Source organism: Drosophila navojoa, chromosome 5, assembly GCF_054131105.1.
Source record: "Drosophila navojoa isolate 15081-1374.11 chromosome 5, UAZ_NAV_1.0, whole genome shotgun sequence".
Taxonomy (NCBI): Eukaryota; Metazoa; Arthropoda; class Insecta; order Diptera; family Drosophilidae; genus Drosophila; species Drosophila navojoa.
The window spans coordinates 806710-831813 of NC_142893.1; the positions used below are offsets into that span (position 1 = coordinate 806710).

The 25104-nt window shown below is 39.1% G+C and overlaps 5 protein-coding genes across 15 annotated transcripts; 4 read left to right on the forward strand and 1 right to left on the reverse strand.

Moving 5' to 3' along the window:
* Window positions 1–1512: 1512 nt before the first annotated feature.
* On the forward strand, window positions 1513–11115 carry Aldh-III (Aldehyde dehydrogenase type III). 11 transcript variants are annotated; one of them, XM_018104110.3, is made up of 13 exons: window positions 1513–1664; window positions 1740–1766; window positions 2834–2928; window positions 3327–3385; window positions 6752–6932; window positions 6998–7219; window positions 7429–7592; window positions 7661–7891; window positions 7950–8147; window positions 8323–8438; window positions 10116–10251; window positions 10309–10468; window positions 10616–10728. In XM_018104110.3, the coding sequence occupies exons 1-13, from the start codon at window positions 1598–1600 to the stop codon at window positions 10631–10633; spliced, it is 1674 nt and encodes a 557-aa protein (XP_017959599.2). In that variant the 5' UTR covers window positions 1513–1597; the 3' UTR covers window positions 10634–10728. The 11 variants fall into 11 exon arrangements, 10 of the variants coding, with proteins under 10 accessions (XP_017959599.2, XP_030238983.2, XP_017959598.2 ...); XM_030383123.2 differs by lacking the exons at window positions 8323–8438; window positions 10616–10728 and adding exons at window positions 9421–9536; window positions 10964–11115 and having other exon boundaries at window positions 1514–1664; XM_018104109.3 differs by lacking the exon at window positions 8323–8438 and adding an exon at window positions 9421–9536 and having other exon boundaries at window positions 1514–1664.
* Window positions 11116–11256: 141 nt separating this feature from the next.
* p47 (NSFL1 cofactor p47) lies at window positions 11257–13084 on the forward strand. Its single transcript, XM_018104122.3, has 5 exons — window positions 11257–11486; window positions 11560–11786; window positions 11843–12268; window positions 12329–12679; window positions 12746–13084. The coding sequence occupies exons 1-5, from the start codon at window positions 11385–11387 to the stop codon at window positions 12876–12878; spliced, it is 1239 nt and encodes a 412-aa protein (XP_017959611.1). The 5' UTR covers window positions 11257–11384; the 3' UTR covers window positions 12879–13084.
* LOC108653532 (uncharacterized) lies at window positions 11362–15289 on the reverse strand. Its single transcript, XM_018104117.3, has 2 exons — window positions 14860–15289; window positions 11362–14791 (listed from the first exon to the last, which is right to left on the reverse strand). The coding sequence occupies exons 1-2, from the start codon at window positions 15123–15125 to the stop codon at window positions 13699–13701; spliced, it is 1359 nt and encodes a 452-aa protein (XP_017959606.1). The 5' UTR covers window positions 15126–15289; the 3' UTR covers window positions 11362–13698.
* A 273-nt stretch (window positions 15290–15562) lies between these two features.
* Window positions 15563–20261, forward strand: LOC108653523 (superkiller complex protein 3). The gene is made up of 13 exons (XM_030383121.2): window positions 15563–15825; window positions 15888–16099; window positions 16157–16349; window positions 16408–17006; window positions 17083–17160; window positions 17218–17629; window positions 17714–17896; window positions 17959–18143; window positions 18210–18998; window positions 19059–19490; window positions 19559–19733; window positions 19793–19980; window positions 20047–20261. Exons 1-13 carry the CDS (start codon window positions 15724–15726, stop codon window positions 20219–20221), a joined length of 3723 nt encoding a protein of 1240 aa, XP_030238981.1. The 5' UTR covers window positions 15563–15723; the 3' UTR covers window positions 20222–20261.
* A 242-nt stretch (window positions 20262–20503) lies between these two features.
* Vang (Strabismus domain-containing protein Vang) lies at window positions 20504–24628 on the forward strand. The gene is made up of 2 exons (XM_018104108.3): window positions 20504–21202; window positions 21263–24628. Exons 1-2 carry the CDS (start codon window positions 20965–20967, stop codon window positions 22765–22767), a joined length of 1743 nt encoding a protein of 580 aa, XP_017959597.1. The 5' UTR covers window positions 20504–20964; the 3' UTR covers window positions 22768–24628.
* Window positions 24629–25104: the final 476 nt, after the last annotated feature.

Sequence of the window (25104 nt, forward strand, 5' to 3'; positions counted from 1 at the left end):
TCTATGATCTTATGCTCGTGATGTCTTTAACCCTTATATGTCATACTCGTACTGCACCGCTCTTATACTTATATCTCTATACTCGTTTACTCTCATACGCCTATCAAGAGTATAAGACTATTATTTTACTCGTATATTCATAGTCTCTGTTCTGCGATGTATTGAAACACTTATACAGTTGAACTCTTATACTCCTCAATACGTTTAAGTGCTCATGCTAATACTACTGTTCATTAAACATTTATAACTTTCTAGTCTTATACAGTTATACTCTTTTAGTCTGCTATGTGATCTTACATACATAAGCTTCTACTAGTATAGGATTTACTACTTCTACTACTAAGACTTGGATCTTATACTCTCACGTAGAGAGGGCCATTATATTTGATAGATATATGTACTATACTAATAGGTGCTAATAGCCCTTCAGTCTTTGCAATAAACTCTTTTTCAAACGTTAAATTTCAACAGCTATAAGCTCAAAGCTAAGATGATTGAAATCTATAAAAATGTATATTAAATAACTCTAAAAAGTGCATATATCATAAGCTTAATATTCTCTCTAATGTCTCTTGCCATTGGCCTTGAGCCCGCGCCGAGCGCCTTGTCCCAGAGTCACAATCGTTCTAAGTGCGAATGCAGTTGAACAGCTCAAGTTGAATTGCAAATGAAGCTAATTTGCTTTAATTATGCGTTTCAATTATCAGTGAATAAAAACTGGATAAGTGTATAATTATATGTATGTGTGAAGATATATGGCCTGTAAGCAGCTCAGATGAAAGCGAAAACAACATTTGACTGAGCTGCAAACTGGTAATTAAGTATTATTGAATCGGCTCGAATCGGATTGAATCGAAACGAATCGAGACGAGTTGAATCGCTGATCTAGTGTCGACGACCCACAATGTCTCACTGGGGATGAGTGGAAAAGCGACGTGTAATGCATAAATATGCATATGTAATAGAGCGGCGAGAGTAGCCAGACAAGTAGTCGAGCCTAGAGGCGCTGCACTAGATCCAAGGAATACGACAATATAAACTGCTCAGACTACCCTTTATATATTTCATATGCATATGTTGCGGTACTCTAGGTATTCATATATGAAAAATACGACAATTTATTGAACCACTCTCGAGCATATGCACACCTGTCTCTGATGCAATAGGCAAACTTCAAAATGGGCTGTGACCATGAAACTATTTACGATGGGCTGTTAACTTGGCCCATATAAGGTCAAGTGCATTTGTCCAAGTTTCGTAGAGGCTTTCGCCCATGGATCGAATGGCGATAAATTCAATTAATTAAATGTGTTAATTGTTCTCTGCGCAAAAAAAAGATAATGGCACGCACAATTATGCCATTAATAATGCAGAGAGAACTTAAAACATCTGCTATGTTTCCGGGTTTCTTCAGGTTTCAGTTTAGTTTAGTTCAGTTGACTGAAAAGTTGCAATTAAATACATTTCCTCTTCAAGGTAAACTGGGAAATAAATAATAATTAATAATAATAAAAGTGAAAATTATATAAATTAAAATTCTGTATATACAAATATATTCAAATAAAACATACAAACAAATAAACAATATAAAGACAACATGGATACCAATCAGAATAAAAATATAGAAGCCAGTCCAGAACGGTATACGAATAGCTCAACAATTGGTAAGTGTTTAAGTATTTAATTCATTCAAATACTGTTTTATAATAAAAAATCTCTTTTCATTATGTCAAATGCAGACGATGGCACGACAATCATTAATATTGGTAAGTTAAGGTCAATGTAAATCCAGCTGGATTTGTCACATCATGCTGACTGTCTGGTTCGTTTGGTTTGCTAACAAATCCCGTATCATCATTAGTGGGCATATATTACCTTTCTTGGCCAGTACAGCTGCACGACGTGGATTGAGTTCTATTATAACAAGTATTCAAACGACTTGCAGCTAATCGCTTTAAAACATTTGTACATATATATATATAGAGTTTTAACTGATTGTAAGACAGATTAGACGCCGGCTTATCGGTAAACGAATATGTTTTTTGTATATGGAAAACTGATAAGCTTGATATACAACCGCCTGAGATTGTATATTGACTTCAGTAGTGCACGACATTCATGCTGCTACACTTGCCTCGCTGAGGTAAAAAATATCAAGTTTTAACATCACTAATAATTTCAAGTGCTAGGTTACATTATTTTGTATCTACATGCAAACGAAAATATCTTTTAATGTAGACTAAATTTGAAATTTGATAATTTGTGAATTATCGATAACAGGCCAAAGGCAATTATCGCATTTTGGCACGCAATAATCGTACTCGATACCATCGCCAGTGTGTTCATTTTGAACAGCTGTTTTGCGTTCACTCAGTAGTGTCTGATTCGTGTTTTGTTAACATTTTGTTAGGCTAGTTTGGCATGCGGTGTTTAATTTTCGAAACGGGTTTAAGAACTGAATACAATTAAAACCAGCCCACAGCTCTCAGCTCGCACTGCGGCTGTCGCTTAGTCAACTGCTCGCCATTTCAATTTCAATCTTCTCGTTGCCGCGAACGTTGTCGGTTGTGTTTTTTTCCGGTGTGTACGTTATCTGTGTGTATGTGTATGAACATACATATGTACGTATAGAGTTTTTGTCAATTAATTGCTTGTTTTAACGCCCCATTGGAACAGCTGCTGCGTTTCTGTTCCTTCCACACAACTGCAGTGTAGTAAAAATTAATAGAAATGTGAATAATTGAATGTGCAATATAGCACAAGCGGATCGAAGTGTAAACAAAGGTTTTCTAATTCTTGTGTGATTGTGTGTGCTTATTCTCTTATTCCGCAGAAGCAGAAACAACAGAAAGCGAAAACAACACCGCGCCCGCTACCCTTCCCGTTAACACTCCAATAAAGGCTGACATAATGGCAAATTTCGATGATGTGAGTGTTGCCGAGTTGCAAATAAACAAAAGTCAGTTAATGTTGTAGATGCTGCATGCAATTTAATGCGAGCATTCATAAAACAACAACAGCAAAAACAATCACAATCACAACAAGGAGAGCAATAATAATAACAATAATAACAACAACAACAATTATTAACGTACATTTGCGCACGTAACTCACATTAAGCCTTCTTTTCGTTTGATTTTATTTGATTTTTCGCTTATTTTTTGTTTTCAATTCCGTCTTTCGTTATCTTCCTATATACGTGCATATTTGTGCTTGTGTGCGTGCATGTCTGTGCTGTTGCACGACCTGATCATTGCGAATGTGAAAACCCACCACCACTACAACTCCACCACCACCAACCAAAAATTACGATGGACAACGAACAGATATTGCAGCGCGCTCGCCTCGCATTCGCCAGCGGCAAGACAAGGAACGTAAGCTTTCGGTAAGTAACTGTAATCAAAGCCCAAAGCAACGGTTTTTAGTTAGTACATGTAGTTAAACAGGTCATTAGCTTTTTCGTTATGGCTGCTCATGTAATGTAAAATACAATAACAACAACTGTTGCAGCTGTTTTTGGCGGCGTCTTTAACAAAAAAAGAAGTAACAATAATAATGATTACCACATACAACAACACTGTATATGTACATATGCATGTATGTACAAAAATATATATGTGTGCAGTTGAGATTAACAAGCGAAAACGCACACGCATACAAATTCATATGTATGTACATACATACATACATATGTATAGTATATGTACATACATACATATGTATATATAGTTGCTATGGTCTGTATCTTCAGCTCATTGCGGGATCACAGTACAAAGAAATGAGCTTTTGAACTCGTTCACTTGAACTTTGTGTTTGTGTGATGTCTGAGGCGTTTTGCTCTGATAAGAAATGCAGATAACTATTTATATAGCACAACTCGAATGTCTAGAAAAACTATATGTACATATGAAAACAAGAAAGTAGATAGGGATCGATTAGGCAATACCCTGTAGCATCTTGTTAGTAGTTTCTCATGTCGCCCAAAATCAAGATGTGTTAAACATGATTTTGTTTGGTAATCGGATTTTTGTATTCATATTGAGCAAGTCAAGTCAAGTGTGAATGATCGATATTTTGCCAATTTGCCAAAAAATTAAAGGTGCTAAAAAGATATGGGTGTTGAAATGTAGTGCATATCGATGTTGTGCAGTGCAGGTGGCATGCACTATCGATAAAAAAGAGTTGGAATATGTATATGTATATGTATGTACATATGTGTGTACCTGTTGTTGACATACATACGTACATATGTATGTATATGCATTTGCATTTGATTCTTTTTTAAAAACTACAGGGTATTGCTTCTAGTCATTACTTGCATATTTATTTTTGTGACCTGTTGCGCACATTTCAATACATTTACATTTAGTACATTTATGTATGTGTACATCATTAATAGTGACAGAAGCGAGTGAAATTTGCAATACAATTATACTTTTCAGTACGCATTGTCAAACACATTCTCCTTATAGTCCACATTCTAAGCTTTGGAATGTTCTTATTTTTAGTACATGTTATAAGGGCTTTTACTTTTATTTACATAAAATTACAGCGCAAAGTTAAGGAGGTGACGATCTTTGATCTACTCTCTCTCACTCTCTCAATTTTGTTGCCTTATTTTGCTGCTTTTATTTTAGCACTTCGTATGCAGTGAAGCAAAGCCTCAGAACAGTCTGTTATACGAATCGCCTAATGGCTTCAGCATTTAGATGCGTTATCTATATACATATACATATGTATAGACAAATTTTGGATATGTTAATAAACAAAAAATGATGTGTCCATATATGTATAGTATATGGGCTTTTTGAAGCTCAGAGTGTGAAACGGAAGTGCGGACGTTCGTCTATACATAACGTACGTCTGTGGCCCCCCTCGTCAAGGTCGATAGCTATTTAATTTCATGATCTTTTTCTTGTTCAAACAAACGGTGAGGAAACGTGTCCGAGAATTTTGCGTTTGGCTTTTTTTTTTTTTTTTTTTTTTTCTTCTGTCTTTCCCCTTCTACTTCTGCATAGAAAAATCTCAGCTCAAATACAAATATATGTATATAGTATCGCAGATTGTGCCACATCATGGCTCCATAATTGCTTCATTGATATGCACAGCAATCATATATAGTATATGCATGAATATAGGAATAAGTTTGTTTATATGTCTTTAATTAAGATTATTTAATAAAACCCGAATGGAATGTGGCAACTTGTTGTACAAGTGAATATAATACAATTGCAACTGAACTTGACCCTTGATTAGGCATTCAGTTAATCTTATATAATATAAATTTACAAAGATGTATGTATACATGTATACGTTCTGTTTGTGTTATGGATTATAAATGCCGTTTTTATAAACCAAACTTAAACTTTGAGCTTATTTTCTTTATTTGATCTATATTACTATAATGGAATTGAAGATGCTAGGAAAATCTAGTGAAGGCTTTTTAGTGTAAGCAGAGGTGCTGAAGGTAATATTTCGGTTTATATTAATTATCATAACTATAAAATATATGAGAAACTCATGTCCCCTCAAGGCAAGATGTAGAGGGTCTACGCATGCGGTCTCTGATAATTTGACATTCAAGTAATTTTCAGATGCTTTTTTTGGTCGGCTTAAGTATCTATTGTTATGTTTATAGAATTCTTCGACAGCTCTTGATATGTTTATATGTTGAGAGCATAGAGCCATGGCTTCACCATTCTTAGTAATATATTCCGAATGAAGAATCTGTTTGGTTTTCATGGGGCTCCCTAGAGTTGGGGATCTCTCGTTGGGTTACACTAATGAGGCAGCATATCAAACAAGATTCAGCTTACGTAGTTTACTGTAAACTGGGAGAGCTTTCCTATGTCTCTTACAATTTTTGTTGTATATAATATTATATTATGATCTGTTCAATTTCCTTTTCTTTTCAACTTTTTTGTTGCGTCTGAGTGAGCAACCTCATTTGCATATTAGATTATGCAGAACTTGATAAAGAATAATGTAGTTAGCCTCTAAATACTTATTTAGACGAACAGGTAATGCAGCACTAGCAGGCCAACCAGTTTAATCGTTCTATAAATATGTGTAGAAAGCATCTATTGGTCAGCAATCGGCGTTAGATCGGCGCTAGATGCGTCATATTTTTTGTTGGAGCAAAAATGAAAAAGAAAACGAAAAAATTTTGCATAAATCTATGAACAATATATGAAGATTATTGAGTTTTAGCGTTGACCTTGAGCAGAGTGATTGGAAGTACTTGATATTGGTTAGATATATATTATATACATATAGTTGTTTAATAAAAATTGAATGCCAGTTTAATTGATTGTAGGTTTTACGATATTATAGATCAAAGAGCGCACGAATTGTTATTAGTTGTGCTAATTCCATATAATTAGTGCCTGAAACAACTTTCAGGCAAACAAGTTCTGTAAATAACAATCTTGATACCCTGTAAATTATGTAGCTATAAAAAAGCAGTCCAATTAAAGAGCTATATTTGTTGTATAAATAAACTCGACTCGACTGAACGAGTTTTTCAATTGGTTTGACCTTATGGCATACCCTGTAAAAGTAGTTTAGTCGAACATACAAAGACTAACAGAGATCGAAACAGCAATTAGAGCATTCGACTTTTGCGGCTTATACCTAACCGAAATTAGTTTAGCTATTTAGTATTAGCAGCGTATCTACTAGTCCAGTACACCCACGCTTGATCTGTCACTCTTATAACTAACATATTATCAATAAATCTCCCGCAAATTAGGCGCAAACAATTGGAAAACCTGCTGCGCTGCTATGAGGAACATGAGAATGAGATTATCAGCGCCCTTGAGGCGGACCTGCGTCGACCCAAACAGGAAAGCTTGATCGTCGAGACAGAGTTCATGAAGAATGACATCAAGCATATACTCTACAACCTGGACGACTGGGTCAAACCAGAAAAGGTGAGTATTTGCAAATCAAATTGCATAAATCTTATAATTGATCTATTTCTGTTTTCCACTTGCAGCCGGACAAATCGTTTGTCAATTTGCTGGATGATGTGCATATCTACAATGATCCCTTTGGAGTGGTCCTGGTGATTGGCGCCTGGAACTACCCGCTGCAGCTGCTGTTGGTACCCGTGGCTTCTGCCATCGCTGCTGGCAACTGTGTGATCCTCAAGCCAAGTGAAATTGCGGGCAATTGTGCCAAGTTCATAGCAGAGACTCTACCAAAATATTTGGATAATGTGCGTGAGAAAGACAGGAGAATTGTAGTATATGAATGATCTTATAAACAACCCATCGTCATCATTAATTATGGATGTAGAGATTCCCGAGCCAAAAGCCTGCTGAACTAGTTTTGTTTTTATTCCTAACAATAGAAGAGATATCTACATAATTTATCAGAGAGTTTGGCCTAGTTATGTGTGACTTATATTGTTTAATCTCTTTGCAGGATTGCTATCCCGTCGTCTGTGCCGGACCGAGTGAAACAGCAGAGCTTTTGAATCAACGTTTCGATTACATTTTCTATACGGGCAGCACGCGCGTGGGCAAAATCGTGCATGCAGCAGCTGCTAAGTACTTAACACCAACGACCTTGGAGCTGGGTGGCAAGAGGTTCGTTAAACCCATAATATATACATATTCATTTAAAAAACTAATGAAATTAAATTTGTGCTTTGCAGTCCGTGCTATATAGACAAATCGGTTGAGCTGCGCACAGCTGTGAAGCGCATTTTATGGGGCAAGCTAATTAACTGTGGACAAACGTGCATTGCCCCCGATTATATACTCTGCTCCAAGGAAATTGAGCAGAAATTCATTGTAGAGGTGAAAGAGGTGCTCAAGGAGTGGTACGGCGACAATATACAGAGCAGTCCCGATCTGAGTCGCATCATTAACCAGACCAATTTCCAGTAATTCGCAGCATATTTCGCATATTCTGTTCTGTATTAACACTAGCCTCTTTTGCAGACGTCTGTTGGGCTTGATGAAAGGCGGGCGTATTGCAGTTGGAGGCAAATTCGATGCCAGCGAACGTTTCATAGAGCCAACAATTCTGGTTGATGTTAAGCCCAATGATCCCGTTATGGAGGAGGAAATCTTCGGTCCCATCTTGCCCATCTATACTGTAGAGAATGCCTATGATGCCATTAAGTTCATCAATGCCAGGTAAGACTGTCTGTGCGTCAGGCCGGACGTGCTTAAAAGTGGATTTCATTTTGTCATTTGTTCTTTGCATTTGTCACACACGAATTCCGATTGGTTCCGAGTTGTTTATTTAATATTCTTTCTATATCTGTTAAATCAATTGAAAAAAAAAAAAACACACACACAAAAATATTAGAGAAAATCCTCTCGTCATGTATATATTCACGTCGGAAAATGAGGTGCTCGACCTATTTGTCAATGGCACCCAATCGGGCGGAATGTGCGTTAACGACACGATTATGCATTATGCCGGTAAGAGCCAAGCTCCAATATCAAACATGGATGCAATTGCGAATTTCAAATTTTGTGGCTGCGGTTATTCATACATGTATATATAAATATATGTATATAAGGATGTTATGAGCCCCAGCTTACCTCTTCTTCCAATTATCTCCGCTATGAACAATTGTTTATTAAGGTTACGGCTGCCCCTCGTCCTTCTTTCTGTCGCTCCCTTTAATGCCTGTTCAGTTTTTTTTTATTTAATAATTTTTTGTTCAAGTTGTAAATAGTTAGGAGTTAAGATCTGGTGACGGTTTTTATTTTTTTAAATGATTTGTATATAAATTTTAAATATAATTTTATTTCACACCTTTTTTTAAAATTTTTTTTATATATATATTTTTTTTATTGCTATATTAAAAGTATTTTCTATAATTGTAAATTGGCTTTTATATATACTTACTTTTATTTTGTTTATATATTAAACACCAGTTGTATATTGAAGGTTAGGTCCTTTTAATCCCTAATACTGTAGGAATTTGTTATTGAATAGATTTATATACAAACGTAGTTATTAATTATCTGTATCTCTATTGAAGAATTGCAATGGTGGCATTTAGAGGTTAACATTTAATTATTAACGATTAACTTGTAATTTGCCAGTCAGTTATCGATACTTTACTTATTGTAAGTTCACTCTCCTGAATGAAGGCTTAAACGAACCAGTTCGTTTCACTTCTGCTGACTCCGCATCGTACGAAGCTGATCAAATAGATCATCGAATAAGGCTCATCTATAAATATGTAGTCTTTTTATAGTTTTAAACTAAAGTTCTTTTTTTTTTACTTTCCACTTCAAACTTATACTCCAAATACATATTCGTCATTTTATTTTGTAATTCATCAAATATCATGTATTAATAATTCCCGTATTTGTTTGTTCAATTTCGTGAGTTTATTTTACTATACCTATGCAAATATCTGTAGCGCTTTGTTTCATTGTTTTTGAATAGAGAGAAACCTTTAGTGCTCTACGTATTCTCAAACTCAAAAAAGCTAATCAATGAGTTCAAGAAGAACACGACAAGCGGCGGATTCTGCAGCAACGAAACTATTATGCATGTCGGAGGTATATATGTATTATGTATATATATTGTAGATGTAGATTTTATTTTTTTCAAAAATGTAGTATGATGCACTTTCAAGAACTTTGTTTTCAAATTCAAACACATTTTGCAGCAAAATTCAATTGTTTTATTTTTGATATTAAAGATAGTTTGGATCAAAACAAAACCGAGACACAAATACCCTGCAACACACACAACACCTAAGTACAGTACAAGCTATTGAATGTGTATTGTTAAGTAAAATATTTGGCCTATTGAATTGGTTTTTGTAGATATTATGTAAATTTACAAATTTTAAACAAAATTCAGTAATTTATTTACTAACTGCGAATTTCAAATTAACAATTGGTGTTTGGTGTGTAATTAAACCTAGATATCTTATAGCTATAATGCTTTATATAACTAACACTAATTACGAGGCTGGTTTAAAAAATTTATAAGCTAATAATCGATATGAATTAATGCTTATTCAAAACAGTGAGTTCATTTCAAATTTAAATTTAAATTTTTCAAACCACCCTCGTACATTTCTAATGCTCACATAATTACTGTTTACTTATATATCGCGCTTTTATCCACAGTTGATACCCTGCCTTTTGGCGGCGTCGGCATGAGCGGCATGGGCAGCTACCATGGCAAATATGGCTTTGATACGTTCACACATAAGAAATCTTGCCTGGGCAAGAACTTGGCCTTGCTAGGCGAAAAGATGGCATCGTTAGTATAACTTTATGCTCCTATATATGTACATATAATTCATCTTGACCTTTACAGCGCTCGCTATCCGCCTTATTCGGATCGCAAAGCTTCGTTGCTTTCATTCCTTTTGCGCAAACGTCGACCTCTGCCCAATTTACATTTGACGCACATCCTGGCAGTTGGTTTGGGCATTGGGCTCACCTTTTTGACCAACTACTATTTGCAGGTAAGGAAGGTACATGTTAAATAAGTTTATGTCATTCGTTGGTACGCCTATTAATGTCTTTCATTTTACATGTATGTACATCACGCACAATCCAAACATTGCACTACAACAACAATTCCGAATTTCAATTCATAAATCATATCCCAAATATTCTAGGGCAAGGTGTTGCGTTAGAACTTTTCTATATCCAACAGATGGCGGACTTAAAAATCGTGTTGCACCTTCATCAGCCAGTGGACAGTTAACATATATATATATACATATACATATACATATATATATATATATAAATAAAATATATTTAAATAATCCTTGAATATATTTTTTTGGAAAGATATTTGGAGTAGTGTTAATTCTAACTCGTTGGGCTTGCTTCTACTAATTAACTAGAATTTTAAGTATATTGAAATATGCCTCTGGATATATTCACAAAACAGGCATAATGCTTTTAAATTCTTTAAACTGTTGTATTTACTTTTTGTATGCATCAATCTATACTTTCAGGACACAAAATCAAACTAAGTAAAAGCATGTACTTTTTGTACTCTTATACGAAAAACCGGTGGGTGATGTTATGCTATATGGATATTCCGCTTTATATTAGTTATATTGTTATTTAGTTGCTATTTAATAAAATCAAAATGTTAAGACGAGAAGCTTAATACTGTGTTTATATTTATTTGAAATGCCCGCCGAACAGAGTTGCCGCAGCTCCAATTTCGATGACAGTTGAAAGGTATCGATAAAAAGCAACTCTGTCTGGTATTTTTTTTTTGGCATATTCGACTTAAATCGATAGGGTCACACTCTTGTCAATTATAAGCTTTAGAGACACACTGAATTTTTGTCTATCATTATCGTTCACTAGACACTTTTAGATTTATTTTGTTTTTGACGCAAAAACTAAGTAAAAGCATTGTAAAAAATGGCCGCTCGCGGCGATCTAACTGCACAATTCATTGAAATCACTGGCACTGATGAAAACGTTGCCCGTTTCTATCTATCCAGCTGCGACTGGGACATTGAGGTAAATCTTTGCAGAGAAACTATTCAACTAAGAACTGTCAGAATTTATGTCCTTTTTAAACGTAAATGTGCAGCAAGCTCTAGGTAACTACTGGAGCACACAGACTGATTTGCCAGCTACTCCATCTGTAGGGGGTCAGTCGAACAATCCAACATCGACGCCGGTAACAACTACGACCTCTGCTAGCGCCGGCGCTGGCGGCAACGTCGCTGCCGCTGCAGCCCCAGCAGCAAAAAGCGTCCCAGCTGCATCAGTTGCTTCTGCGACTGCTCCGCCAAAGGCCGCAGCTAATAAACCAAAGTAAGAGGATAGTTTTAGTTTTCTTCATGCAGACATTACTTCTGTGTTCATGTTAGATTTGCTACGCTCAGCGACATGTCGAAGCAACCTTCTAGTGATGACGAGCACCAGGCATTCTATGCCGGAGGATCTGATCGCTCTGGGCAGCAAGTTTTGGGACCGGCCAAACGTAAGAACTTTCGTGAGCAGTTGACCGATATGATGCGCTCCGCACAGGAGCAAAACATAGCCGAAGTGGGCGTCGGACCCTCCACCAGCGCCTCGGCTGTCGGCAGCGGCAATGTTTGGGGTCAGGGAATGCGGTTGGGCATGACAGATAGTGATCACACAGTAGTGGGTACCAATCAAGCAGCCCAGGCAACAGAAAACAAGCCGGTTGTGGTGCTTAAGCTATGGAGCCAAGGTTTCTCTATCGATGGCGGTGAACTGCGTCACTATGATGATCCACAGAACAAGGAGTTCTTGGAGACCGTGATGAGAGGGTAAATATCTGGTTTGATATTCCAAAATGCTTAATATTTATATCGGCAACTCTCTTCTAGTGAAATCCCCCAAGAGCTGTTGGAAATGGGTCGCATGGTCAATGTAGATGTGGAGGATCACAGACAGGAGGATTTCAAGCGACAGGCAGTGCCACAAACCTTCAAGGGCTCGGGCCAGAAACTTGGCAGCCCGGTGGCCAACATTGTCACCAATCGTGCACCAGTCGCTGCTGCCGCTGCGGCATCACCTACTGAAGTGGCCAGCCACGAGGCAACTGCACGAGATGCCCTAAACTTGAATGCCGAAGCTCCTTTGACAACGCTCCAAATACGATTGGCAGACGGTTCTAGGCTGGCAGCTCAGTTCAATTTGACGCACACTGTTTCCGACATACGTCGCTTTATACAAAAGTAATTTAGACGCCAACACGGCCTGTAAACCTGTTTACTATATTCTTTCTCTTTTCCCTTAAACAGTGCTCGTCCACAGTACTCGAATAGTAACTTTGTTTTGGTCTCTTCGTTTCCTACACGCGAGCTAAGCGATGACAGCTCCACCATCGAGAAGGCTGGCCTCAGGAATGCTGCGCTAATGCAACGCCTAAAATAAAATCGAAAATTTATAATAATGAATATTAATAATAATTGGATATGGCGCATTCAAATGCAACTCAGTCCCTCAAATACAACTGCAAACATTCACAGAGAAAAATGAACAGAAAACAAATAACTAAAACAATATTGTATTACCCAATCGATGTTTTACAATATGTGTCTATATATATATATATATATAATATATAAAATTGAAACGTGTTTAGTCAGGCATATATCATCTGCTTTTTGCTATTAAGCAGTTGTGTACTTGATCAAAGTTTAATTGGAGTTGAAATTGATTAATTTGAAATTGAAATATCAAGCAAAGAATATTATTATCTAATCGGATGTTGATGAAAATAGATCGATTGGACGTTCTATGAGCTAATTGTTTATGTTTTATTATTGCTCGCCTTACAATTGGAGTTGCAGAGTGAAATTGAATTCAAATTAATCTCTTATGTTTGACAAATATATATTCGACAGTAAATTAATAGACCTAGTAATAAAGTCCAAGCGACAGAAAAATTTTGATATTACAAAATCTTCCAATTTAATTTAATCAATTTTCTAAATGGCTGTCCATTTTAATTGAATAGTATCCATTAAGACATTTTTACTCTTTCGTTTCAGCCAATTCAATTGGATATATTTCATTTGAATTGATACTGAATAATTGTCCAATTGTTTTTCTTTAAAAATTGTCTATAATTATACAAAATTTGAAGCTGAGTGGAAAACGTCATAGATAAAGCTTTTGGCATTATGGCAGTCGAATTGAGTCAATACTTTTAGCTTAACCTAACTAGCTTAATTAACTCTAGACTTAACATCTAAATGAGTAAATCGACTTCATTGCGCAGCTGAGTGATGTGCTCCATCATCTCCTCCCGCACGCCAGTGCGCCAATCATGTAGCCCATCTGCGCCCACCTGTTGGCACTCTACATAGCGATGTGCGAAGCCACTGGACAACGGCAGCTCGACGCCCTTCGCCGTGGGCAGCAAGAGCTGCGCTGCCGGCAACTCCAGGCGATAGAGGAGAACCTTGGACTTCAACTCTGGATCGTATTGCACGTTGTCTATGAGCAGCTTCCTGCGCTCATCAAAGCAGACGGCAAAGGTGGACAGCTCAAAGCGAACTGTATCGCTTTCATAGGCGCGAAGATTCCGCTGCAGCGAGTTCTTGCCCGAGTTGTCGGCGAAGCGTGCATTTGGATACACCAGTTCGTTCGGAGTGAGCAGCATCGTGAAGCTAGCATAATTCACATTGCGTAGCAGGCAATCCGTCTGCAGCAGCTGACGAATGCGAGCAGTCGTGCCATTCGTTTGCAGAAATGGGAAGTTGAAGGGCAAGCTATACAGATGCATTTTGGTGCGCTCCAAAAGGCGTACAACTTGCTCCGGCAGCTCATCGTAGTTGTAAACTAGGAAGTGTTGGACACCCAGCGCCTGATGGAATAGGAAGAACTGCACCATGGCATCCACATTGCGTGCAAATCGCGAGCCCACATCAAAGCTAACCAAATCAACACAAATTGTGGCAGGAAAGCGAACAGGCACTTCAGTAAGGGTCGGTCCAGCTGGTACTGCTGCTGTTGTCTGTGTTGTCTTGGCAACTGTCTTTGCCGGCTTCAAGTACCGCAGATGCAGCTTCACTTGCCTCTTGAACGGGGACGTCGCATCGCTAAAGGAAACGTACTTTGGCTGTCCGAAATTGCGGCTGACTTGACAAAAGAAATTGTAATTGGTAAAGGTGCTAGCCTTGTCATCGACCACGCCCTCCGCTGCATCGCGTTGAAAGCGAAATTTGCCCTGTACACTGCGACCGCCCACGTCGAAGCTGCACCGAAAGTCCACAACAGCTCCCTTCTTGCCAACCACAATAACGTGAGCCTCGCCCCCAACGACCAGTTCTTTTTGTTTCCTACAAAGGCACAAGTAAAATTAACTTAGGCATAAATACAACATGACAAATATGACTATATTCCATACCAGTATGCCGAGTAGGCATAAAAGGAGTCTCCAATTACCTGCCAAACGGGCAGTGGCTTGGTAAACACCCATTTGGAGTGGCGCTCCTCATCCTCGGCCGTTGTGCTGTTCTGAATGCGACGCAGCACCGCTGCATCGTTGCGGCCAAAGAAGTTGACATACTTTAAAACATATTTTAAGCGATTGTTTTCGCTCTTGTACATCATGAGCACACCCACACTGAAGCAGGATATTAGTAAGAGCGCCAATTGTTGATACTTTCGCATTATTACAGCTATTTATGACAAACAACTTTCAGTGTTGCTCTATCAATTAACTGCTGCACAGGCCGCAACAAGTTCTATCGCAACTTACAGCACTTGGTTAAAATTTAAAATTTTCCCTCTCACTCTATTCAAAGTAGGAATTCGCCTCAATTTTCATTTCGCACACTCATTTGTATGAAATATATTTGCTATTGTGTGTGTCTGATTAATGCAAGAATATTAATCTATTTCCAACACTAAACATCTGCCGGCTGATTAGTAAATGTTCAGTGTTCCCCTATCACACAAATTTACCTGTAATCCGACCAAAGCAAGTTCATCTGCCCTTACTACCTGTAGATACGTTGATGATATGGTTGAAAGTTGGATAGTTTTGAATTTAATTACACCCAACATATCTTTGGTTTTTACTAAATTACAACTGATTTGTTTATCATTTTCATTTTCAAAGCTAAGTCGATATACTAGCAGGGTATTTGCAAGTCGATAGAGCAGCATGTTTGTTCGACTCATTCAAGAATATATGTAATTTTTGTAGCGTCACACTGATGTTGACCATTTCTATTGAAATAAGCTGATAAAACAAAAATAATCTGAAATGATATCCACAATGAGTACCAAGGAATCAAAAGCCCTAATCAAGGACATACGGGAAACAATAAAAATGGCCAAATATGGAGACGCCATACATAAATGCCAAGTGAAGACAAATGGAAATAGGAAATCTTCTGTAATTTTTGCTGACTTTGACATTTATTCCAGCGTCTACTCAGGGGTGATCCAAAAAATTATATGGGCTACTTGTTGCTCGGCGCTGCCTACCAGAATATTGACAAAGTAGAAGCGGCCAAATTTCTCCGGAAGTCCATTGAGTATACCGAGGGACCCGCCACAGTCGCGTTGCAAGGACTGGCGAATTGTGCACCTGCAGAGGAGCTGCCACAAGTTTACGAGCAGCTCATTGACCTAGTGCCGTAAGTGTGACCAATCGAATAACTAGCAAAAAGGTCAAACAAATCTTGTAATTGTAGAGAGAAATGCTTGGAATACTATGATAAGCTCTATGCCTTGGCGGCAAATGCTGCCTTGACTAAATCGTGCTTGGACGTTTTCAAGAAGAAGGCACAGAATCCGAATGATAGCCATATTAATAAGATCCTGGAGTATTTGGGCAGAATATGGTTTTCCAGCGATCTGGAGGTGCCAGCCGCAGAAACGGAACTCGTGAGTGTTTGCAACAATAAGCTGGCATCTTAATTATAATCCCTTCTCTGCCTGACAGTACAAAATGAGCATGGAAAAACTTTTGTCGGTGGGCGATGCCGATCTACAGAGCTTGGTCTACAAGCGTTATCTGAAGTTCCTCTACAAACACCAGGACTATGTTAGCTGCATGCGGCACGCTTGCAATATGACTGAATCACATCCACGCGATGTCTATGGCTATGAATGGATCTGTATGATGCACTGCGAGAATCACGAGAAGGTGCATAATAAGGCTTGGCAAAGCGAGCTGCGTCGCTCTGTTCCAGAATATGCCGCACAGCTGCTGCAACTCAATCCCAAATCAAATTTAGCGCTACTTGTTCAGGCATTAGAATTGTATTCAAAAGAGCAGTTCGTTGCGGCTAGACAATTGGCTTTGCAAGCTCTGGAATACCAACCAAGCTATAGAATGACTCAACAGCTTCTGGCTAGGATTCACATGAAATTGGGTGCTCACAAATTAGCACTTTTGCTGTGGCAGGAGTTGGGCGAGCAGCATGAAGAGTATGCTCAATGTTTGTCCTATGAAACGGATGTCAAACTATTGGAAGAGGCGTCTAAACTGCTGAAGGATAAAGCAGCAACAGATGAACTTAACTTAAAGGCACTGGCGCGGTTTGTAGAATATCTCTATATATATATACTATATAATAGAAAACTTCTATTTGTACATCTTGTTTCTGTCTTTCAGGTGCTATTATAAGCTGGGTGAAGTGGAAAAGTTGAAGTCCTTACCATTAGATGCAGTTACACACGCTGAATTTCTACTGTAAGCCTAGTTGGTTACATGACACTCATAAGTCTAACGTCTATATCCGTCTTATAGGCCTCCTTCGGAAGCGCTTGAAGCCCTAGCCGACAATGAATCATTCGAAGCGCTGTTGCTGCGAGGCAAGCTGAATATGAAGCTGCGGAATTTCGCCGAGGCGCTGAACTGCATGCTGAAGGCTACACGACTACAGCCACACATTGCTGAATGCTTCGAGCACTTGGGGCAGTTGTATCAAGCGAATGATGATATTATACGAGCGCGCAAATGTTTTGAGAAGTGCGTTAGTTTGAATGCTTTGGCCCAAGAGGCTGTGGATGCCTTAAGCTCAATCTATCAGCAGTTGGGCGAAGAGGATCTGAATGAAGCGCTGTTGCTTAATACCTTGCGCCACCTGAGCAACGACGATGCCATTCGCTTGCAGTACAAACTGGGATTGCACTTTTTGAAAGTGAAAAAACTGGATAATGTAGGCATTCTCTACCTGAATTAGTTATATATTAGCTGAATACATTAATCATTCGCTGAATATGTTTTCTACAACACTTTTTAGGCTATTCAATGCTTTCGTCTTGCTATTAAGCACGACTATAAATGCATGATCTATTGGGAGTCCCTGGGCGATGCATATGCAGCACGCGGCTCGTACAACTCAGCGATTCGTGTCTTTCAAAAAATTCTCGAGCTATCGCCCAACAACAGTTACGCTCAATTGCAAATAGCTGTGATTAAAACGGTAATCGATCAGATTCAGTTTATGTATAGTATATATTCACTTATATCGCCATTTTCTTGTAGACGATTCGCATGTATCCAGAAGCAATTGCTGACTTTGATGAGCTACTCAAAAAGTACCCAGATTATTTGCCTGCTTTGAGAGGCGCTGCAGAGGCACATATAGGACTTGCCCATAATCTAAGGAGTCAAAATCTGTATGGACGTGCCAAGGATAACTTCAAAATGGCTTTGGAGCATCTGCAGAGGTTGTAAAGGAATACAGACTGAATATAGATTTAAGATTAATCTGCTTCGTTTCCAATTCTATTCAGCGCCTTCTTGCAAAGCAAGGCTCAGTGCATGGTTTGGCTTTGGCGACTCACTGCGAGTGTTTTGGTGCAAACAGCTCAGTTACCTCAATCCTTGGCCAATTTGGATGTGACGGGCAATTTGGTAAAGCGAGAGGAGAAAATTGTGCATCTATCGCGCAAAGATCTACTGCAACTGGCGCAAAGATTTTACTTGTGCGCCTTGAAGCTTAAGCAAAACACATTCTTGTGGTATGAGTTGGCCTTATGCAGCTACTTTAGTGCCGTCTATATGCCAGAGGATGCGAATAGTCATCTGGAGATAGCGGCCAAGGTGTGCAAGATGGCCATCAAGGCACAGAGCAATCGCTGGCAGAACTGGAATCTGTTGGGTGTGATCAATATGCATACAGCCAATGAGAATTTTCCTGTGGCCCAGCATTGTTTAATCCAAGCCGTTGTGACTGAGAGGAAATCCTATACAGCTTGGACAAATCTCGGCGTATTATATATCAAGCTGGGCGATATAAGATTAGCTAACGAGGCCTTTAAGCGTGCCCAGCAATCGAGTCCGATTTATCCGAATGCTTGGATAGGACAGGCTTTGGTAGCCGAAATAATGGGCGAGCAGGAGGAGGCTTTCGATTTATTTCGGCATTGCCAGCAGTTCGAATATCATCCAGAAGCAGCTATTGGTTATGCCCATTGGGTTTGCCATGTGCTCTCCAATCCGGCTCTGCGCGATAAGCCGCAGAACAAACATGCAATAGAGCATATGCATGCGGATATAAATGCCCTGGATGCCATCAACTGGTATGCTATTCCTAGTTGTGTTTATTGGAAAATATGTTGATTATAATTGGTGTATTTCAGGTTTGTTCAGAATGAGGAGTCGGAGGCCTGCATTGCGTCGCTTACATTTCAGGGTTTTCTTTTTGCACGCCAAAAGCTTTACAAACAGGCAATTAATGCATTTACTTGTGCCTGCCAGCAAGCGCCGCCCGGCACAGATCGAGATAATCTTTATACGAATCTAGGGTATCTTTACTTGAAGCTCGGCCAGCCGGAGCATGCAGTCAGCGCCTTTGACAATGTAGCCCATGCTTCCTTTAAGCCCATTTCTGGCTTGGCTTTGGCCTATTATCGCTGTGGTCAGTCTCATGAATCGTATGCAACATACTCCAACCTATTGGCCAGCGGCGTGGCGCAGGATGAGGAAAAGGCAGCAACTATATTGGTAGCAATGGCCTCTCTAGTATATGCCTCTCAAGGCGATACGGATACCAAAACACTGCTTTATCAATGGTATGCTAGAAATAGTTCTAAAACCTGTATCCCAATCGATTCTAATCTATTTCTATATATTCGACTAGCATACTTCTCAAAAATGCGCCCATTCAAGCCTTCTTCTCGGCTTTTGCTTTGGGCGTGCTGCATCGGGATAATGATCTGATCAAGATCATCATGCCAGACCTACAAAAGTATCGATTTCATGAGAAGTATTCGGCTGATGTGTCCTACTTAACTGCTAATTACTGTTTAATAAATGTAAGCAATGCAAATTTTAATTATTTTATCACTATAACCATCATATTTCTCATTATCAGGAGGGCTCTCGTCAGGCTTTAAACTATCTTCAACAACGTGTGCGTATGTTTCCTCAAAATCCTGCGCTGCGCAAAATTTTTGTCAAGTTTCTACTGGACTATTTCCCGAACGATCTGACTTATGAAAAGGCCTTAGCTAATATGGCTTTGATTGCGCTTAAATTGGGGCCCAGCTACTTGAGTGACTGGTAGGCTTCACTATATTTTATATATGTTTCGTTGTGTATCTAACTTTTTTCTTATATGTATATCAGCAACAATGCCAGTGAGATATCAGAGACAACCATCTATGCCTGCCGAGCTCTGGAACGTGTAGATAGGACTCGGTCCCTAAAGCTTATTCAAAGCGCCATACGCATGGATCCAATCAATCAGCATGCCAGGCAGCTGCTAAGCAGTATAACTGCGTGCCAGCCTTTAAATATTTAAAACATTAAGTAAGAAAATATCGATGTATTGTCTTTTTTTTTTTTAATTTAAAAAAGAACATAAAAGCAAAAAAAAAAAAAAACAATTTTTCGAACTGGAGTCGAACCAGCGACCTGTAGAGTCTAAAAAATATTTTCCATCGCTCTACCATCTGAGCTATTGAAAGCGCAGCTGAGCGGCCGTTCCAATTATACATAATAAATTCCACGTAAACAGAGCATTTTCCATACCAGTAGTGCTGTAAAATACCAAAGTATAACCAGCGTGTGTATGGGTGCATAGCTGTCTTATTTTCCTTTAGTGTGGTGACACTGGCTGCCATTCTTGCTGGTCGGGGTTGAATGCAGAGCGGAGCACAGCCTCAGTGAAATAAAAAGCAGTGAAAATGTGTATTAAATAGTGAAAAATATTAATGAAAGCAATATGCAAATGATAAAAAGTGTTCATGTACTCCTTTGTTAGTTATAAAACTCACTGCAAAGCTATGTGCAACAGTGCAAACGGCGTCGACTCCACCCAGCGCACCGCTTGCAACAAATACCTATGAATGTGCTGCGAACACATACACACGCGCATACAAAGAAAAACACATACATGTATATGCATATGGGAAAAACCTGCCGTAATTACAGTTAGACAGTAAAATAGCCAGCGCGGTCAGTTAATTAGGCTACAAAGCGAGTTTCAGGTGTTGACGCCCACGCACGGACGCCAACAATTGCAATTTTTGTTGTTTACTTGCAATGGAAAACGAATCTGTCAAATCGGAACACAGTGGACGCTCGCGACGCTCTCGCAATCACAACAACAATAGTGGAGGAGGTGGAGGAGGCGGAAGTGGTGGTGGCGGTGGCGGAGGCACCGTTAACAACGGATATCACAGAGATCGCTCAAGGCACTCACATCGGAGCACCCATTCCTCGAAATCCGGCAAAGGACGCAGCGACATGGCGCCCTATCAAACAAGTGTTAATATGACAGGTGAGTAATTTACAGCCATATGTATACAAATGGGAAGCTCACCCATATCCGGCTTGCCAGGTGACGATTCTCGCGACGGCCAGGAGGTGATTGAGGTGCAGATATTGCCACAGGATGAGAATTGGGGTGAGAATACAACGGCTGTCACGGGCAACACCTCGGAGCAAAGCATTTCCATGGAGGACATCAACAATATGTGGCACAGAGAGAACGAGAAAGGATTCGGCTTCGCTTGCCGTCGCTACGTGGAATCAACATTCTACTTCCTGCTCGGCAGTGGCGCATTCTTCTCGCCCGTCGCCATGGTCGTGATGCCATACATTGGCTTCTTTCCATCGGCCTTCGATCATCCGGAACTGACGCAGACTGTGCGCACCCAGCTGCTGGCCTGCAGCGAGCAGTGCAAGGGACAGCTCGTCTCGCTGGCCGCTCGATTGCTGCTGCTGGCCATTGGATTGTGGGCTCTATTCATGCGTCGCACGGCGGCCAGCATGCCGCGGATCTTTCTGTATCGCGCGATCGTGCTGCTCCTGGTCACCATTTGCACCTTTGCCTATTGGCTCTTCTACATTGTGCAGGTCACAAATAGCGCCAAGATTGTGGTGGAAACCGGCGGCGATACTGTGGACTATAAATCGCTAGTTGGCTATGCGACCAACTTTGTGGACACGCTGCTATTCATACACTATGTAGCTGTTGTCCTACTGGAGCTGCGCCATCAGCAGCCTTGCTACTATGTCAAGATCATACGCTCCCCAGACGGCGTTTCGCACTCGTATATGCTTGGACAGCTGAGCATTCAGCGTGCTGCCGTCTGGGTGCTGCAGCACTACTATGTGGACTTTCCCATCTTCAATCCGTATCTGGAGCGCATACCCATATCAATATCGAAGTCCCAACGAAACAAAATCTCGAACAGCTTCAAATACTACGAGGTCGATGGCGTCAGCAACTCGCAGCAGCAGAGCCAGAGTCGAGCTGTGCTGGCGGCAAATGCAAGACGTCGTGACTCCTCACACAATGAACGCTTCTACGAGGAACACGAGTACGAGCGGAGGGTCAAGAAGCGACGCGCACGCCTTATCACGGCCGCCGAGGAGGCCTTCACTCACATCAAGCGCATACACAATGAACCAGCTCCCGCCTTGCCCCTCGATCCCCAAGAGGCAGCTCAGGCAGTGTTTCCCTCGATGGCTCGCGCTCTTCAGAAATATTTGCGTGTAACACGGCAGCAGCCAAGGCACACCTTTGAGAGCATACTCAAGCATCTGGCGCACTGCCTCAAACATGACTTGTCGCCGCGCGCCTTTCTGGAGCCTTATCTGACCGAATCGCCAGTCATGCAGAGCGAGAAGGAGCGTCGCTGGGTGCAATCGTGGTCACTGATTTGTGACGACATTGTCTCACGCCCCATTAGCAACGAATGCACGTTCCAGCTGATACAGAACGATGTCTCCCTGATGGTCACCGTCTACAAGCTGCCCCACTTCAACTTGGCTGAGGAGGTAGTGGATCCCAAGAGCAATAAGTTTGTATTGAAGCTTAACTCCGAGACATCTGTATGACACCAGCCACATCAGCACCACCAGCAACACCATCAACAGCAGCAGCAAAGGACTCCTCCTTTGATAACGCCCACGCACAGCAATCAAACGCAATCGTCGTATTTGCATGTGTTCGTCTGATACTCTGCATCCATATACCGATATTTAATAATAATTGATTAATATTTTATACAAATTTTTATAACGATGAGACAGCTGCTGCTAAAATTTATAGATTTTATATAAGAAATTAAGGTTTAGCAATTTATAAGACTTTATATTTAGTTTGTAACATTTAGTCTAATACTCTAACTTTCCTATAGGTAAAAGCTGCTCAAATGTTTTTTAATTTACGACTTTTATACTCATTCACAAAACTGAAATGAGTATATTGTTTTTTATAGGTATTTCGTACGTATATTAATTTGATTGAACATTTATGCAGCTTTTTCTCTGAATTCAAACTTTAACTTTTATCAACCTCTCATTGCTCTGTGCTATAACTTGCGCTGCTGCCTATATCTCATCGCATATGTTTTTTTTTTTCTATTCGAATTCTCACTGTCTCCTCACTATATGTTAATTCAGAACTTTGATTTCTAGTCTTCAATACTTCGCCCAGTGAAATCATAACATTCCCTGTCTTCAGGCCATATCTCTCTCATTACATTCAGCAACAGCTTCGAGGTGGGCCCCCTCATTCCTCCTCGAAGTTTCCGCTCTTCCACTTTCGAAAGTAATCTAGTAAATAACTTTCCGGCAGCTCTTTTTTTAGCAGTTATATACTTCAGCTAAGCAATATCATTGTTGGGTTTTCGACTTTTTAATTTCAATTCGAATACAGTTTAGAAACTATAATCTCTCTTTCAATGTTCAAAATTTTTGTTTTATTCTGATTTACTCTAACTTGTATTTAGTTTTCATATATCTACAATTGAATTAATTTTTAGGTTTTTGTTATGGTAGGTCTGATGAACAATTTGATCCGATACTTTTGATAGCCCAGTGAAAATATCCTAAGCTCAACGCACACATATCGAACGTCCCATTGAAACGACTTCAACAAGTTCCCAAAGTATTAAGCATAAGTATTCCAAATATGAGAAAAACAATTTAAGAATGCAGCTAAACGATTTTTGAATGATTTTTATAATTTGTAGAAAATATTTATAAACTACATATGCTTGTATGTATAAGTAAACCATAGTCCCTAAAAGTATATACCTATGCCTATATACGCTGGTTGTGGGTCTAAAAATGATATATGACTTGCGCCTAGAGTATATCTTAAAATAATACTCTAGGCGCGATTCCGATATATATATTTATATATATACATGAAACATCAACTAAAACTTGAACATATCTATAGAGGATATATAGTATAAAAAGCTGCACTATAACTCGAATGTAACTCGTGACAAATACATATACTTAAGCAAGAGACTGCTAACAAGCATTTTACGATATCGCCAATGCATATATACGTATATATACATATATGTAATACATAGAGCCTATCTCTATTTTTCATAAAAGCTGTGCTTAGCAACCTACTAAAAGCACAATCTTTGAGTGTAAGAGATAACAATGAAAACTGATAACACTTTATATATACATATATTATATGTAGAATGATAAGTTTTAGCATCCCATTTATTACATACAAATATGCCCATTTTATATAAGCTAGCATACTTTGCCTTGTTTTTGCCTCAACTTTTGATTTCATTTTCTAGCTAAATGCTTTTTTATCACGATTTTAAACAGAATACGCATACATACATATATGTGTAAGCGATATGCATTTAAATATTTATAGATATTTTATAAACAATCAAATGCTGTATAAATAAATTGCGAAAAATTACTTTCGAATGAATTCGTTTTGTTTATCTCCTCATTTGTTTTCGAATGGGTTAATCTATGAATCCAATTAACAACCTGATTATACTTACATACATAATATATTTATGACGTACATGTATGACGATGTGTAATATGTATGTATATGCTTTTATACTTATGCGAACTTGATTTTGAAGCAGAGCAACTCAAGTATTTAATGGTTTCCACTTAAGTTTCAGAAGCATTAGAATAAATAGGGAATTCTTAACACTACAAATACCCTTTCTGAATACTTCCTGAATAAAATCTATTTCTAAACAGATTTCGACCTCCGCTTTACAAAGGAAGAACTGGGACGATGGAAACGGCCATGATGACTGATGAATCTAAGACTGTAATTAAGGATTAAATACCACTTCAATAGAACAGAGGTAATTCTACTGTAGAGGCATTGACATTGATACTAATAAATTCTTAATAATTGTATTAATAGTGCACTGATGTTGCCCT

Excerpts from the sequence above, each read along its gene's own strand:
- Aldh-III (XM_018104110.3), top strand. The coding sequence starts at position 1,598 with ATGGATACCAATCAGAATAAAAATATAGAAGCCAGTCCAGAACGGTAT. Across the intron at positions 7,892-7,949 it reads ATTAACCAGACCAATTTCCA|ACGTCTGTTGGGCTTGATGA; the intron begins GTAATTCGCAGC and ends CCTCTTTTGCAG. Across the intron at positions 8,439-10,115 it reads CACGATTATGCATTATGCCG|TTGATACCCTGCCTTTTGGC; the intron begins GTAAGAGCCAAG and ends TTTTATCCACAG.
- p47 (XM_018104122.3), top strand. The coding sequence starts at position 11,385 with ATGGCCGCTCGCGGCGATCTAACTGCACAATTCATTGAAATCACTGGC. Across the intron at positions 11,787-11,842 it reads GCCGCAGCTAATAAACCAAA|ATTTGCTACGCTCAGCGACA; the intron begins GTAAGAGGATAG and ends TGTTCATGTTAG. Across the intron at positions 12,680-12,745 it reads ATACGTCGCTTTATACAAAA|TGCTCGTCCACAGTACTCGA; the intron begins GTAATTTAGACG and ends TCCCTTAAACAG.
- LOC108653532 (XM_018104117.3), bottom strand. The coding sequence starts at position 15,125 with ATGCGAAAGTATCAACAATTGGCGCTCTTACTAATATCCTGCTTCAGT. Across the intron at positions 14,792-14,859 it reads TATGCCTACTCGGCATACTG|GAAACAAAAAGAACTGGTCG; the intron begins GTATGGAATATA and ends GTGCCTTTGTAG.
- LOC108653523 (XM_030383121.2), top strand. The coding sequence starts at position 15,724 with ATGATATCCACAATGAGTACCAAGGAATCAAAAGCCCTAATCAAGGAC. Across the intron at positions 15,826-15,887 it reads ACGCCATACATAAATGCCAA|CGTCTACTCAGGGGTGATCC; the intron begins GTGAAGACAAAT and ends CATTTATTCCAG. Across the intron at positions 18,144-18,209 it reads GCTTTGGAGCATCTGCAGAG|CGCCTTCTTGCAAAGCAAGG; the intron begins GTTGTAAAGGAA and ends AATTCTATTCAG.
- Vang (XM_018104108.3), top strand. The coding sequence starts at position 20,965 with ATGGAAAACGAATCTGTCAAATCGGAACACAGTGGACGCTCGCGACGC. Across the intron at positions 21,203-21,262 it reads AACAAGTGTTAATATGACAG|GTGACGATTCTCGCGACGGC; the intron begins GTGAGTAATTTA and ends CCGGCTTGCCAG.